This window comes from Amaranthus tricolor, chromosome 3 (assembly GCF_026212465.1).
Source record: "Amaranthus tricolor cultivar Red isolate AtriRed21 chromosome 3, ASM2621246v1, whole genome shotgun sequence".
Taxonomy (NCBI): domain Eukaryota; kingdom Viridiplantae; phylum Streptophyta; class Magnoliopsida; order Caryophyllales; family Amaranthaceae; genus Amaranthus; species Amaranthus tricolor.
Genome location: NC_080049.1, coordinates 9,539,242 through 9,553,798, shown reverse-complemented (window position 1 = coordinate 9,553,798; position 14,557 = coordinate 9,539,242). Strand labels below are relative to the sequence as shown.

Below are 14,557 nucleotides of genomic sequence, written 5' to 3'. Positions count from 1 at the left end.
TATAGATCCCATTTCTACACGCAGTTTCTTCATTGTGCTGAAATGCATGAGAAAAATATAACTATTTATATATCAATGCATGTAATAATATTAATGTAATACTATTTAGATATATATAACACTTAATTAAATCAAATTGGTAAAATTTATAAAATTACGTACGCATTCAACAAGGCTTTGAATTTTATGTTGCGAGGCCGGCTTTGAGGTTTTTGTAATGAGTCGAAGATGTGCACAGTGTTCGTTAAAGGACATATGACCAAGAGTATCCAATGCAAACTACAAACGCAAATTTAAAATTAATAAATTAGAGATTATGTGAACTTAAAAATCAAAAGATAAGTTCAATTTCAAAAATAAAACTTACTCTTCCACATATGGAGCCATAATGAATGTGTGTTTAGATGCAAGGGAATTATTCAAAGCAGTCTCAATGTATGCTTTGACGTCATCTGGATCATTTACGCATTTAGTACCCGAAATTGACTCAGGACAAAACCATCCAATTTTTATTGGAGGTTCGCAAGAATTTAGCTCCTCATAAGCCGCACTAAACTCACGAATAAGCCAATTTTTTCAGTAATTCGGTTATTAAAATGAACATCACCTCATGTAGACATGGATAAGAGCTACATTCAACATTTCTCCTCTCAAAAATTGCCCAATGTCACTAGGACTAATAATTACAAATGGGCTCTCAACAAAGCAGAATTGTTCCTTCTGCAGGGTTAGAACGATTGGGTCTCCTCAAGCATGCGAGATGCACAAGTGTGCAGCCATTTGCAATCTTGAGAGAGATCTTTTAGCTCCGCATCAGTCAAAATTGGAGTGATTGCCATCGAATTTGACCCAGTCGACACCTTTGATGAGGAACCGATCTCTCTCCTAGAGCCCTTTGGACTCTTTTTCTATTTCAATTTATACAATTAAATTAGTGTAAATATACAATTAAAAAAATAAAAATAAATAAGGTACAAATGATTATTACCATGGTAGTGAATTGGACCCAAGCATAGCCATGTGACGAAACTACCTAGGGCGTCTGATAGTTTCTCAAGGCTCCATTCTGGCATTGGAACTGAGAGTGAGAAATTTTCAAACCCCTTTAGAATAGTTTCCACGGTCACACTGATGTGGCCACTTATAACAGACATCGAATGCACTGTTTGGCCCTCTTTGGTTGGCTATGCCACACCATATGCAACCTCAGTTAAGTCGCCATCACTAGCAACACCTAACTGAGGCAACAAAAGAGAACAAGGAGTCGCCTCCTGAAAATTGTGTTGTTTAGTATAATAAGCATCATAATAAAATATTAAAACATGTTGCAATTTAAATTAATAAGTGCTTATATATTTAAAAACTATGTACCTGAACCACTAGCTTGGGAGTTGGCTCCGGATTTTGAGCAACAGAGTTCATGGTCTCCGTTGTGGGATTTTGCCCTTCAGGGGTACTAATGAGTTGGGGTGCTACGGGAGTAATGGGCTCAAGTGTTGGCTCGACCGAAGCGTTAGGATCCCCATGTTGACTTTGCTGATCCTCGAAAATTAGGTTTGCCAAGTCAACAGTGGGTGCTCCCATCTTCTGCAACACAAGTGCCACTTTGGTGAGAACGTCCTTCGTAATTTCTGCTCGGAAGGTTGCTACTTCATCAAGTGGCATCGTTCGGGATTGAGTAGCAACACACTCTTTGTTGAATGCCTTCTTTAACCCCACAACGCCTCCTTTTTCGACTACCCACCCTCTATGGTCTTCCCTAAGACCATATACAATGCATCAACATTGCGTGAACTCCCCCGTATCTTCTTTTTCCTTCCAGTCCATCTGTTTAAATAAACAGTGACATATATAACAATTAGTATAAGTAAATCAAAGCCAAAAAATACAAAACAAATCAAGAATATACTTAATAAATTCAAAACTCACCACAGCATCAGCAACCTTCTTCGTTCCCGGATCAGTAATGGTAAATTTACCACTTGTATCTCAGTAATGAAGTCCGCAATACCAATCTCGCACCCGATCTCCAACTGGAGTATTCACGGATTTGGAGATAGTCGTAGATGAGGGCGTGGCTGGACTTTGATTGGGGTATAAACCCGCATCTACCCACTCTTTTCGGACCTCATCGTACGTTTTTGGGCCAAGGCGATGGTAAAACTTCTTTTTGCTTGCTGATTCAGAAGCTTTACCACGCTTTTCCTAATTAATCAATAGACATCAAATTTCATATATTAGTTTAATGATTGAATCAAAAGAAGTAAATTCAAATCAAAAGCTATAGTATAATATGGAATACTTACAACTTCAATGGGAGTTGTTCTTTTGGCAACAAAAGCATCCCATTCCATCTTTGATATGTGACCCCATATTTCGTAGGGCATCTTCGAAGGTGCTTTCTCTCCACCTTCGTTTCCCGTTTTGACCTTTTTGGTCGTACGGGAACGCTTCTTCGTGATCCAGCCAGTTACTAGCTTGGATTTGAAATCTCTGAATCTTTCAGCAACAGCTAAAAGATACACATTCTTCTTCTCCTCATCGCTCTCGATGTGAAAAAGATTCTACAAGAAAAAAAATTATATTTATTAGTGTCAATTAAATTAATTTTAAAATGAAACTAAATGAATAAAAATAGTAAAGTTGCTTACCACAGTATCATTCCATAGAGAGTTCTTCAAACCCTCTGGAACCTCGTTCCATGCGTACAATATGAAAATCTTGCGGATACATAGGCCTACTTGTTTTCCATATTGCCTACGCCATTTTGCACAGGGTTGACCCAATGCATTTTATTCCAAATTCGTGCAATGGGTGGTTATTGAAAAACACGTACAGTAGCAGTCGTGGGGTTTGGAAGATGATGAACGAAATTGAAGAGAAGAACACAGTAGCAGTCGTGGTGAAGAACTTAAAGAGATTTTTGCTGAGATTTTCGTGGGTTTTTGCAGAGATTTTTGAGAACTTGAAGAAGAAGAAGACAGTAGGTAGTCGTTGGTTTTAGGAATACAATAGTTTATATGAGGGTTTAAGCAAATGAACGTTAAAACGCGGGTTTTTAATTTTTTGGGAATCACTGTTTGATGCAGGCAGGCCAAAAACCGCAGCATTTGTTGTGAAAAATAGCTTATATGCTGCGAGCATCAAAAAACTCACAGCATTTGTTGTTATTTTTTTTTCTTATTCTTTTTTCCTATTTATTGCTGCGTATATAAAAAACCGCAGCAAATGATGTTTTTTCCACTAGTGCATGAAGTCTCACCTTTTTTCTGAGGTAACTCCTTCTTTGTCCTTATAAATAGAGGTTGTTATCACCATTTACCCTCCGAAGTGAAAAAGACCATACCGAAAATTTGCCAAAATTTCTACTCATCATTGTCTTCACCAACACACCAAAATATAAACAACCAATATCCTGATATATACATTCTGACATTTAACTTATTATCGTTCATTCATGGATCTCTCATCTCCTATCTAACTTGAGCGTCGGAAGGATTTTCCGGGAGATCACCCCCCAAGCAAGGCTAACGTGTTGTGTTGCAGGACTTCGGGTCTCTTCCGCGGAAAAGTCACATCTCACTTCCAGTTTATCGACCGTTGACTTTGATAACACTTCTATTTTAGGTATTTCAAGTGTCTCCTGCACTTCCTCGTTTCCTTACCGAAACAGTTTGGCGTCGTCTGTGGGGATCCATGTTTTAAGCACTTGAACAAAAATCCATGGCTCCCAAGAAGAATCCTACAACAACCGCTATCGTGCACAACACAAATATAGAAACTTCCGCGGGTCAGGCCAACAATCAAGCCGTGACTGGCCGTGATCTGGACATGCTGGCACAGAATCTCACTACCACTTTCGCTGAGCAACTTTGCGCCATTGTCAGCGCCAATGCCGCTACCCCCCATGAGCAGGTGTTGGCTGACATGGTGGATCAAATCAAGAACCTCAAGGAGAGCATTGAACCCACCAACTCGAGTTCCCAAAAATCCGATGATAGGGACACACAAATATCGCGGTCAAGCAGAAGGAACAGAAAGAGGAGGGAAAAACAAACTGGGTTCTACCAATTACCATGCTTGTAGGGTAAAAGTGATTCGGACCCCCTTTAGGCAGGTCCTATCCAAACTAGGGCTAAGTACGTGATTCGGATCTTTTCCGAGACAATGATCTAGATGTTGCGGCCAAGATGATTGAAATTGTGCCAGTAAGAGTCATACGTTTCCGTGGTCATTTTCCGTGGTATTGTGGCGGGAAATTATCGGGACGTTATCAATTTTGAAAATATCACCTTCAAGATTTGAACAGTTAACATTTGAATATCGTTATCCTTTCCGCATAAAGGAAGATGTTGTGATTCTGTTGGTGGTTCCTCTTACATCATCTTTCATGCGTGGGGCTAAATGTTATGGTAACATTTCATTGTTTATTTTTTTAATAATTATCACTGTGAAACTACCTATATACCCTTTGATTTTCAGATGACCTTTATGCCTAGTCAAGGGGCTTTTTCTGACATTTCCTCTACTCTGCTTAACCACCAAGTACCAAACTCTTAAAAGCTAAAATAACTACCCACCCACTCATCACATTAACTAACCATGCCTTCCCCTCACCTGCCATAAAACCAATGAACTCCCACCTTTTTTCTGAGGTAACTCCATCTTTGTCCTTATAAATAGAGGCTGTTATCACCATTTACCCCCGAAGTTAAAAAGACCATATCGAAAATCTGCCAAAATCTCTACTCATCTAAATCTTCACCAACGCACCAAAATATAAACAACCATTATCCTGATATATACATTCTGGCATTCAACATATTATCGTTCATTCATTGATCTCTCATCTCCTATCTGACTTGAGCGTCGGAGGGGTTTTCCGGGAGATCACCCCCCGGGCAAAGCTAACGTGTTGTGTTGCAGGACTTCAGGTCACTTCTGCGGAAGAGTCACATCTCACTTCCAGTTTGTCGACCGTTGACTTTGATAACAATTCTATTTTAGGTATTTCAAGTGTCTCCTGCACTTCCTCGTTTTCTTACCGAAACACATTATATAAATTCCCAATAATCAAATTCTATTAATCAAGAAGGGTTGAACACGTGGAGGTAGCATTAATTGTGGACTTATCAAATTCTATTAATCAAGAAGGGTAACAAAAACAACAATTGGTATAGATAGGTGATAAGTGACAACAATTACGACTAAAAAGGATTAAAATTAAATATATTAAAATACTAAAGGCTCCGAAAATCCCCACTACTATACCTTACAATTGGTAAAGATAAGTGAATTATAGTTCTAAAAACTAAAACCCAAAAATAATGTTGCTGTAGTGACATTCGAAATAAACTAATGAAAAATGAAATTAAAGATGATACCTCCTCCACTAACTTTATACTTAAGAAAAAACTAAAACTCAAAAAATTAAAATTGCAGGCAGTCTCGATCTAAGCAGGTCTTAGTATTCATATTTCACTTGTACACGTCGTGGATATATGCGGCCCACTAACTACAATTCCAACAATAATTTTCATAGCCGGCAGTCGTGCAAACTAAATCAAATTCCAACAATAATATTTGAGCGGCAATCAACATTATATAAGCCCATTACATTTTTAGTCTTACACCATCCTCATCTTGGTTCCCATCTACAAACATGGGTCTCCCACGCATCCTCTCCCTCTCCACTTTCCTTGTTTTGTCATCTTTAGTTTTTGCATCTGCTAGCGTGTCTCGTTCTTACACTCCACCTTCTACCATTGAGCCTCTCTCGTACACATCAACTCCAGTTTATAGTCCCTCGCCTGAATCTGAAACTTCATCATACACTTCAACCCCACCTTATAGTCCATCTCCCTCTCCCGCGTATGAAACTCCGTCCTATACTACTCTAAGTCCACCATATAGCCCATCTCCATCTCCTGAGTATGACACTCCAGCATACACCACTCTAAGTCCACCATACAGCCCATCCCCATCTCCTGAGTATGAGACTCCAGCATACACCCAAAGTCCTCTTTACAGTTCCCCACCTTCATATGAAACTCCATCATACACTCCAACACCAGTCTACAGTCCAACCCCAGACACTAAGACCTCATCATACACATCAAGCCCACCTTACAACCCAACACAAAAGTATGACACCCCATCATACACCCCAAGTCCGATTTACAGCCCATCTCCTAAGTACGAAACCCCAAGTCCGATTTACAACCCATCTCCTAAGTACGAAACTCCTTTGTACACCCCAAGTCCAACCCACAGCCCATCTCCTAAGTACGAAACCCCAAGTCCGATTTACAACCCATCTCCTAAGTACGAAACTCCTTCGTACACCCCAAGTCCAACCTACAGCCCATCTCCTACGTACGAAACCCCAAGCCCAACCTACAGTCCATCTCCTAAGTATGAGACACCTTCATACACGTCAAGTCCAAATTACAGCCCACCTCCTAAGTACGAAACCCCATCCTATACCCCAAGTACAACATATAGCCCATCTCCTAAGTATGAAACACCATCATACACCCCGAGTCCAATTTACAGCCCATCACCTAAGTATGAAACCCCATCTTACACCCCCACTAAAACTTATAGTCTTTCTCCTAAGTATGAGACTCCATCCGACACCACTACTGTGACTTACAGCCCTTCTCCCAAGTACAACACTAAAACATACACTCCAAGTACTACTTACAGTCCATCTCCAAAGTACGAAACTACATCTTACACCCCTACTCCAATTTACAACCCATCTTCAGAAACCAAATCATATGAAACTCCAACATACAGTCCATCTCCCAAATACGAAACCCCATCATATACCCCAAGTCCAACTTACAGCCCATATCCTATGTATGAAACTCCAACATACACGCCTACACCAATTTATAGTCCATCTCCTAAGCATGAAACTATGTACACCCCAAGTACTAATTATAGCCCATCTCCCAAGTATGTAACTCCATCCTACACACCCACTTCAACTTATAGTCCATCTCCTAAGTATGTAACTACATCCTACACACCTACTTCAACTTACAGCCCATATCCTAAATACAATACTCCATCCTACAACCCATCTCTTAAGTATGAATATGAGACTCCATATGTTTCTACCCCGATATATAGTCCATCACCCAAGTATGAGACCCTATCATACACCCCGTCAGCAACTTACAAACCTTCTCCCAAGTATAAGACTCCTTCATACACCCCATCATCAACTTATAGCCCTTCTCCAAAGTATGATGCAACATCATACACCCCAACGTCCACTTACAAGCCTTCTCTAACGTACAAGACTCCTAACACTCAAACCCCAACATATAGCCCATCTCTTAAATACGAGACTCCATTATATAAGCCTACCTCATCGTATAGCCCTTCACCTAAATATAACACCCAATCATATACCCCAACCACAATGTACAACCCTTCTTCTAAGCACTCTCCTAAATATGACACTCTATCATACACCCCATCTACAACTTATAGTCCATCTCCAAAGTACGATGTCTCTTCATACACCCCTACCTCATCTTACAATCCATCCCCTAAGCATAAGACCCAATCATACAAAGTTTACGGTGTACAAGGTGTCATATATTGCAAGTCTTGCAATGATTTCAAACCAATTGAAGGTAAATTCTTTCTCCATTTACTTTTATATGTGCTTAATAAAGTATTTTGTTTTGATTCAACAAAAGATTTTGAATTTAGAAAGGGATAAAATTAATTTGTTATGGATAAAATTATTTTCTTTGAATAGGGAGAAAATTAAACTCATAATATTTATTAATCTTAATCTTTCCGTACAACAATATTCGTACCACAAAAAGGTGTTAGTGCATGTTTTAATAAACCACTGAAATAGTTTTAAAATTATGCTCAAATTAAACATATCAATACCATTTTATATCACTAAATTTATCGTAACTTGTCTGAATCTGAAATCAGGTGCAATAGCCAAAATTTCATGTGAGGCAAAGACTGGGTATGGATACAAGGCAGCTAAGTTTTCAATGTTGACTCCCAAAACTGATAAGAATGGTTATTACTTGGCTACATTTACTCAAGAACAACTTGGTAAACATTTACAACCAACAGATTGCAAAGTTTATCTTGAAAGTTCTCCATCATACACTTGCAATGTTGCTACAAATATGCATCTTGGAGTAAGCGGAGCTCCCCTAACTTATTCAAAACAAATAACTGAGTACCAAAAAACATACACCTTAGAGTTGTACTCTATTCCAATTTTTGCTTACAAGTCAAGTGCTAAATGCGAATATTATCCAGCTTATTACCAAAGAAACACCCCATCAACCTACACGCCAAAATCAAGCTATGAGACATACACTCCAAAATATTCCCCATCTCCGAAATATACCCCATCAACTTATACTCCAAAATCAAGCTATGAGACTTACACTCCAACATATTCTCCATCTCCGAAATACACCCTATCAACTTATACTCCAAAATCAAGCTATGTGGCTTACACTCCAGAATATTCTCCAGCTCCGAAATACACTATAAAATCAAGCTCTGAGACTTACACTCCATATTATTCTCCATCTCCAAAATCAAACTATGTGAATTACACTCCTGGATACACCCCATCAACCTACTTTCCAAAACCAAGCTCCTACTCTCCAAAGTACACTCCATCCACATACAGACCAACATCGGACTATGAGACTTCAAAATACACCCTATCAACCTACTCTACAAAGTCAAGCGATGAAGCTTCATCATATGTCTCACCATCAACCTATACTCCAAAATCAAGTTATGAGAGTCCATCATGCGATACAACACCATCTTACACACCTGGATCAGCTTCTAAGGCTCCACCTTACACTGAAGAAAGGTACAGTCTAAGTAGTGAAACTCCATCCTACATTGCACCAAAGTCAAGTTATGAAACTTCATCAAACTATACACCTCAGTCAAGTTATGAAGCACCATCATCTTATGCTCCAAAATCAGAGGATAAAACTACTACCTACACTAACTACGGATACTAAGAGAAATTAAATCATGAGTTTTTATAAGCTATGATTATGTTTGATTATATGTGGCCTATTGTGCCATATCTACTACTGAATTGGTTAAAAAATTTAAATTTTTATTTACATTTTTTTTAATTCTTATGCAACATGGAAAAAAAATAATACTCTTTGTTCGAAAAATCTTCAAATCTATTAATCTTTATCAAAATTTAAGCCAAACTGGAAAGTTCACTAAAGAGGTATAATAAATAACATGGTTCCTAAGGATAAATTATTAAATAAATAAACTTTACAAAATCAACTCGTGATTAATGAATTATTGGCTCAATTATTCACCACAACGAAAAGATCATATAGCTTTGACCATGTCATTTTATTTTTCTTTTAAGATACACCATTCAACTTATGTGTTTCAAGAGGAACCCATTATGAAATAATTTCAAAATTTTTCAAATGATTAATGAATTATTGGCTCAATTATTCACCACAACAAAAAGTTCTTAATGCTTTAATTGTCTTACTGAATTGATACTCTACTACCTATTGGAATTCTTCGAACATGTCAAATGATTATGACTTGTTTTTCATTAATTCAATATGGTAATATGTCCTTCAATCATCAGGGAAGGTACTAGCACTAGTGGAAAAAACCTCATTTGCTGCAGTTTTATGGCCATTATTTGTTGCGTTTTGGCCCCAAGCAATAGTGATAGCAGCAAATGTCCTACTATAAATGCTGCGGTTCAAAACCGCAGCAAAAAGGGCATTATTTCCTGCGGTCAACACAAAACCGCAGAAAATAAGGAGGAGTATTTGCTGCAGTCAGAGGCAAAATCGCAGCAAATAAGTGGGCATTATTTGCTGCGGTTTTGCCTATGATCGCAGCAAATACTTGCTATTTTTTTTCTTTTTTCGTTTTATCCTAATAATAATCCAATAATAATACAATGTAATAACAATGATTAATCCAATAATAATCAAATGATAATCACAAATAATCACCAATAATCTCTTTGTAATAATAAACTCTCGATCATATATATAATATAATGTTATGTACGTACATATATATATATATATATATATATATATATATATATATATATATATATATATATATATATATATATATATATATATATATATATATATATATATATATATATATATATATATATATATATATATATATATATATATATATATATATATATGTATATATATATATATATATATATGTATATATATATATGTATATATATATATATGTATATATATATATATGTATATATATATATATATATATATATATATGTATATATATATATGTATATATATATATATGTATATATATATATATATATATATATATATATATATATATATATATATATATATATATATATATATATATATGTATATATATATATATATGTATATATATATATATATATATATATATATATATATGTATACATATATATATATATGTATATATATATATATATGTATATATATATATATATGTATACATTTATATATATATATATATATATATATATATATATATATATATATATATATATATATATATATATATATAATATACATTAAAGTCCTAAAAATTCTATACTAATTACAATTTACAAGCCTTCTCAAACGTACAAGACTCCTAACACTCAAACCCCAACATATAGCCCATCTCCTAAATACGAGACTCCATTATATAAGCCTACCTCATCGTATAGCCCTTCACCTAAATATTACACCCAATCATATACCCCAACCACAATGTACAACCCTTCTTCTAAGCACTCTCCTAAATATGACACTCTATCATACACCCCATCTACAACTTATAGTCCATCTCCAAAGTACGATGTCTCTTCATACACCCCTACCTCATCTTACAATCCTTCCCCTAAGCATAAGACCCAATCATACAAAGTTTACAGAGTACAAGGTGTCATATATTGCAAGTCTTGCAATGATTTCAAACCAATTGAAGGTAAATTCTTTCTCCATTTACTTTTATATGTGCTTGATAAAGTTTTTTTTTGATTCAACAAAAGATTTTGAATTTAGAAAATTAAACTCATAATATTTATTAATCTTAATCTTTCCGTACAACAATATTCGTACCACAAAAAGGTGTTAGTGCATGTTTTAATAAACCACTGAAATAGTTTTAAAATTATGCTCAAATTAAACATATCAATACCATTTTATATCACTAAATTTATCGTAACTTATCTGAATCTGAAATCAGGTGCAATAGCCAAAATTTCATGTGAGGCAAAGACTGGGTATGGATACAAGGCAGCTAAGTTTTCAATGTTGACTCCCAAAACTGATAAGAATGGTTATTACTTGGCTACATTTACTCAAGAACAACTTGGTAAACGTTTACAACCAACAGATTGCAAAGTTTATCTTGAAAGTTCTCCATCATACACTTGCAATGTTGCTACAAATATGCATCTTGGAGTGAGCGGAGCTCCCCTAACTTATTCAAAACAAATAACTGAGTACCAAAAAACATACACCTTAGAGTTGTACTCTATTCCAATTTTTGCTTACAAGTCAAGTGCTAAATGCGAATATTATCCAGCTTATTACCAAACAAACACCCCATCAACCTACACGCCAAAATCAAGCTATGAGACATACACTCTAAAATATTCCCCATCTCCGAAATATACCCCATCAACTTATACTCCAAAATCAAGCTATGAGACTTACACTCCAACATATTCTCCATCTCCGAAATACACCCCATCAACTTATACTCCAAAATCAAGCTATGTGGCTTACACTCCGGAATATTCTCCATCTCCGAAATACACTATAAAATCAAGCTCTGAGACTTACACTCCAGATTATTCTCCATCTCCAAAATCAAGCTATGTGAATTACACTCCTGGATACACCCCATCAACCTACTTTCCAAAACCAAGCTCATACTCTCCAAAGTACACTCCATCCTCATATAGTTCAACATCGGACTATGAGACTTCAAAATACACCCTATCAACCTACTCTACAAAGTCAAGCGATGAACCTTCATCATATGTCCCACCATCAACCTATACTCCAAAATCAAGTTATGAGAGTCCATCATGCGATACAACACCATCTTACACACCTGGATCAGCTTCTAAGGCTCCAACTTACACTGAAGAAAGCTACAGTCTAAGTAGTGAAACTCCATCCTACACTGCACCAAAATCAAGTTATGAAACTTCATCAAACTATACACCTCAGTCAAGTTATGAAGCACCATCATCTTATGCTCCAAAATCAGAGGATAAAACTACTACCTACACTAACTACGGATACTAAGAGAAATTAAATCATGAGTTTTTATGAGTTATGATTATGTTTGATTATATGTGGCCTATTGTTCCATATCTACTACTGAATTGGTTAAAAAATTTATATTTTTATTTACATTTTTTGTTTATTCTTACACAACATGGAAAAAAATAATACTCTTCGTTCGAAAAATCTTCAAATCTATTAATCTTTATCAAAATTTAAGCCAAACTAGAAAGTTCACTAAAGAGGTATAATTATTAAATAAATAATCTTTACAAAATCAACTCGTGATTAATGAATTATTGGCTCAATTATTCACCACTACGAAAAGATCATATAGCTTTGACCATGTCATTTTATTTTTCCTTTAAGATACACCATTCAACTTATGTATTTCAAGAGGAGCCCGTTATGAAATAATTTAAATAATTTCAAAATTTTTCAAATGATTAATGAATTATTGGCTCAATTATTCACCACAACAAAAAGTTCTTAATGCTTTATTGTCTTACTAGATTGATACTCTACTTCCTATTGGAATTCTTTGAACATGTCAAATGATTATGACTTGTTTTTCATTAGTTAAATATGGTAATATTTACTTTAATCATTAGTGAAGGTACTAGTTATAACCTCTCCTTGCTTTTGTATTTATTGGTCCATATACACCAGTATGTATTAGGTCCAAGAGTTTAATAGTCCTATCACTTTTTGAAGTAAAACGTTACTTTATCATTTTTGCCTCAAACAAAATTCATACACATTAAATGATACATAATCAAAATATGTTAGAAGTCTATATTTATGCAACTTCTAAATGCAACTTGAGTCGATGTAGCCTAAACCATACTGCGATAGACAAGTTAAGTTTGTATCATTTGATCTATGTTTCTTGCTTATTATGTTAAGAATATATTTATCTTTATTGAGTGAACTCATTTAAATCATTAGTGTAAGCATAAAATATTTCATTCATTTAAATATAGAACTAATTTTTTTTATTGTAAATGAATATCCTTCATTATACTATTCAAGAATAAATATAATTTTTTTATCAATACTAGAATCATATAACAAATATTAAACACTAATATTAATAAAAAAGGTAAAGGCCGAGTATAAGTCCCAGCTGCTGTAGCAGCAACTTTTACGCCATTTACAATGCGTAGTTCTACTATACCTTTGGCCAGCTTCCTACTCTCTAAAAGTCACTTCACATTTATTAAATAAATTTAAAAAACCCATGGTATCAAATACCTAAGAAATAGAAATTTTGAATTAAATTATCATGATATAGATACCTATAGTAGAAGTATCATGCTTCTTATTCAAGCACTTGGTATCCAAAAACGACTCATGGCTTTGCAAAAGCTTTTAATTTTTCAAAAGCTTTAGAAAATAATTTTGTTTTTCCTTTGGGGTTCTTCTTTGCTTTCCTAGCATTTTTAAACCGTTGTTTTCCTTTTTAAATCATAAGCACATCTTTTTGTGATTCAACTTGAATAATTTTCTCGGCAATGAAGAACATACCATGTTACTCAAAAAGGTTTTCTCTTCTCCATTCATGTGATAGTTCGAACAAAACTTTTGAATCATTTATGAAATAATGTAGTATGATGTCAGTAGCATACACTTGGCTATAGGGAAAGCCTAGTCTTTCCATGTTTTGAAAATAACCAAGAATCTTAAAAGACATGTTCTCTCATTAGCTTCTCTTAATTAACATTCAAGAATAGCTTTGTTAGTCTCATACCTTTCAACTCTATTTTGAAAATGAAACGTGATTTTCAATTGTTGGATGATGTTGTATGCATCCATTTTTCTCATGCTTCGTTTAAAGGCTAAATTTAATGGAAGCTAACATAAAGAAAACAACAATTACTAACCTTTCAATGATAATCTTATGAATGACTTTCACCTCATCTTTAGAGTTTTAGGTTAGGTTTGAAATAGGGGTTTCAAAAATATCTTCTCTTCCTCCGAACTTTATAACAATTCTCAGGTTCCTTTCCAGTAAGGAAAATTTTTTCGTTTAATTTATCCTTCACAAGCACTAGTGGAAAAAAACGTATTTGCTGCTCAATATTTGCTGCGGTTTTAGTATATTCGCAGCAATAAATGGGAAAAAGATTTGAAAAAAAAAAAATACTAATTGCTGCGGTTTTTGTTGATTGACCACAGCAAATACCCCATTCTACCGTTAACAAATAGCA

General features: G+C 35.1%; 1 protein-coding gene across 1 annotated transcript; it reads left to right on the top strand.

The window, feature by feature from the left end:
* The first annotated feature begins 5,656 nt into the window (after positions 1-5,656).
* On the top strand, positions 5,657-12,447 carry LOC130808324 (uncharacterized). The gene is made up of 5 exons (XM_057673802.1): positions 5,657-7,652; positions 7,969-9,039; positions 9,650-9,654; positions 10,677-11,034; positions 11,296-12,447. Exons 1-5 carry the CDS (start codon positions 5,663-5,665, stop codon positions 12,366-12,368), a joined length of 4,497 nt encoding a protein of 1,498 aa, XP_057529785.1. The 5' UTR covers positions 5,657-5,662; the 3' UTR covers positions 12,369-12,447.
* The last annotated feature ends 2,110 nt before the right edge of the window (positions 12,448-14,557 follow it).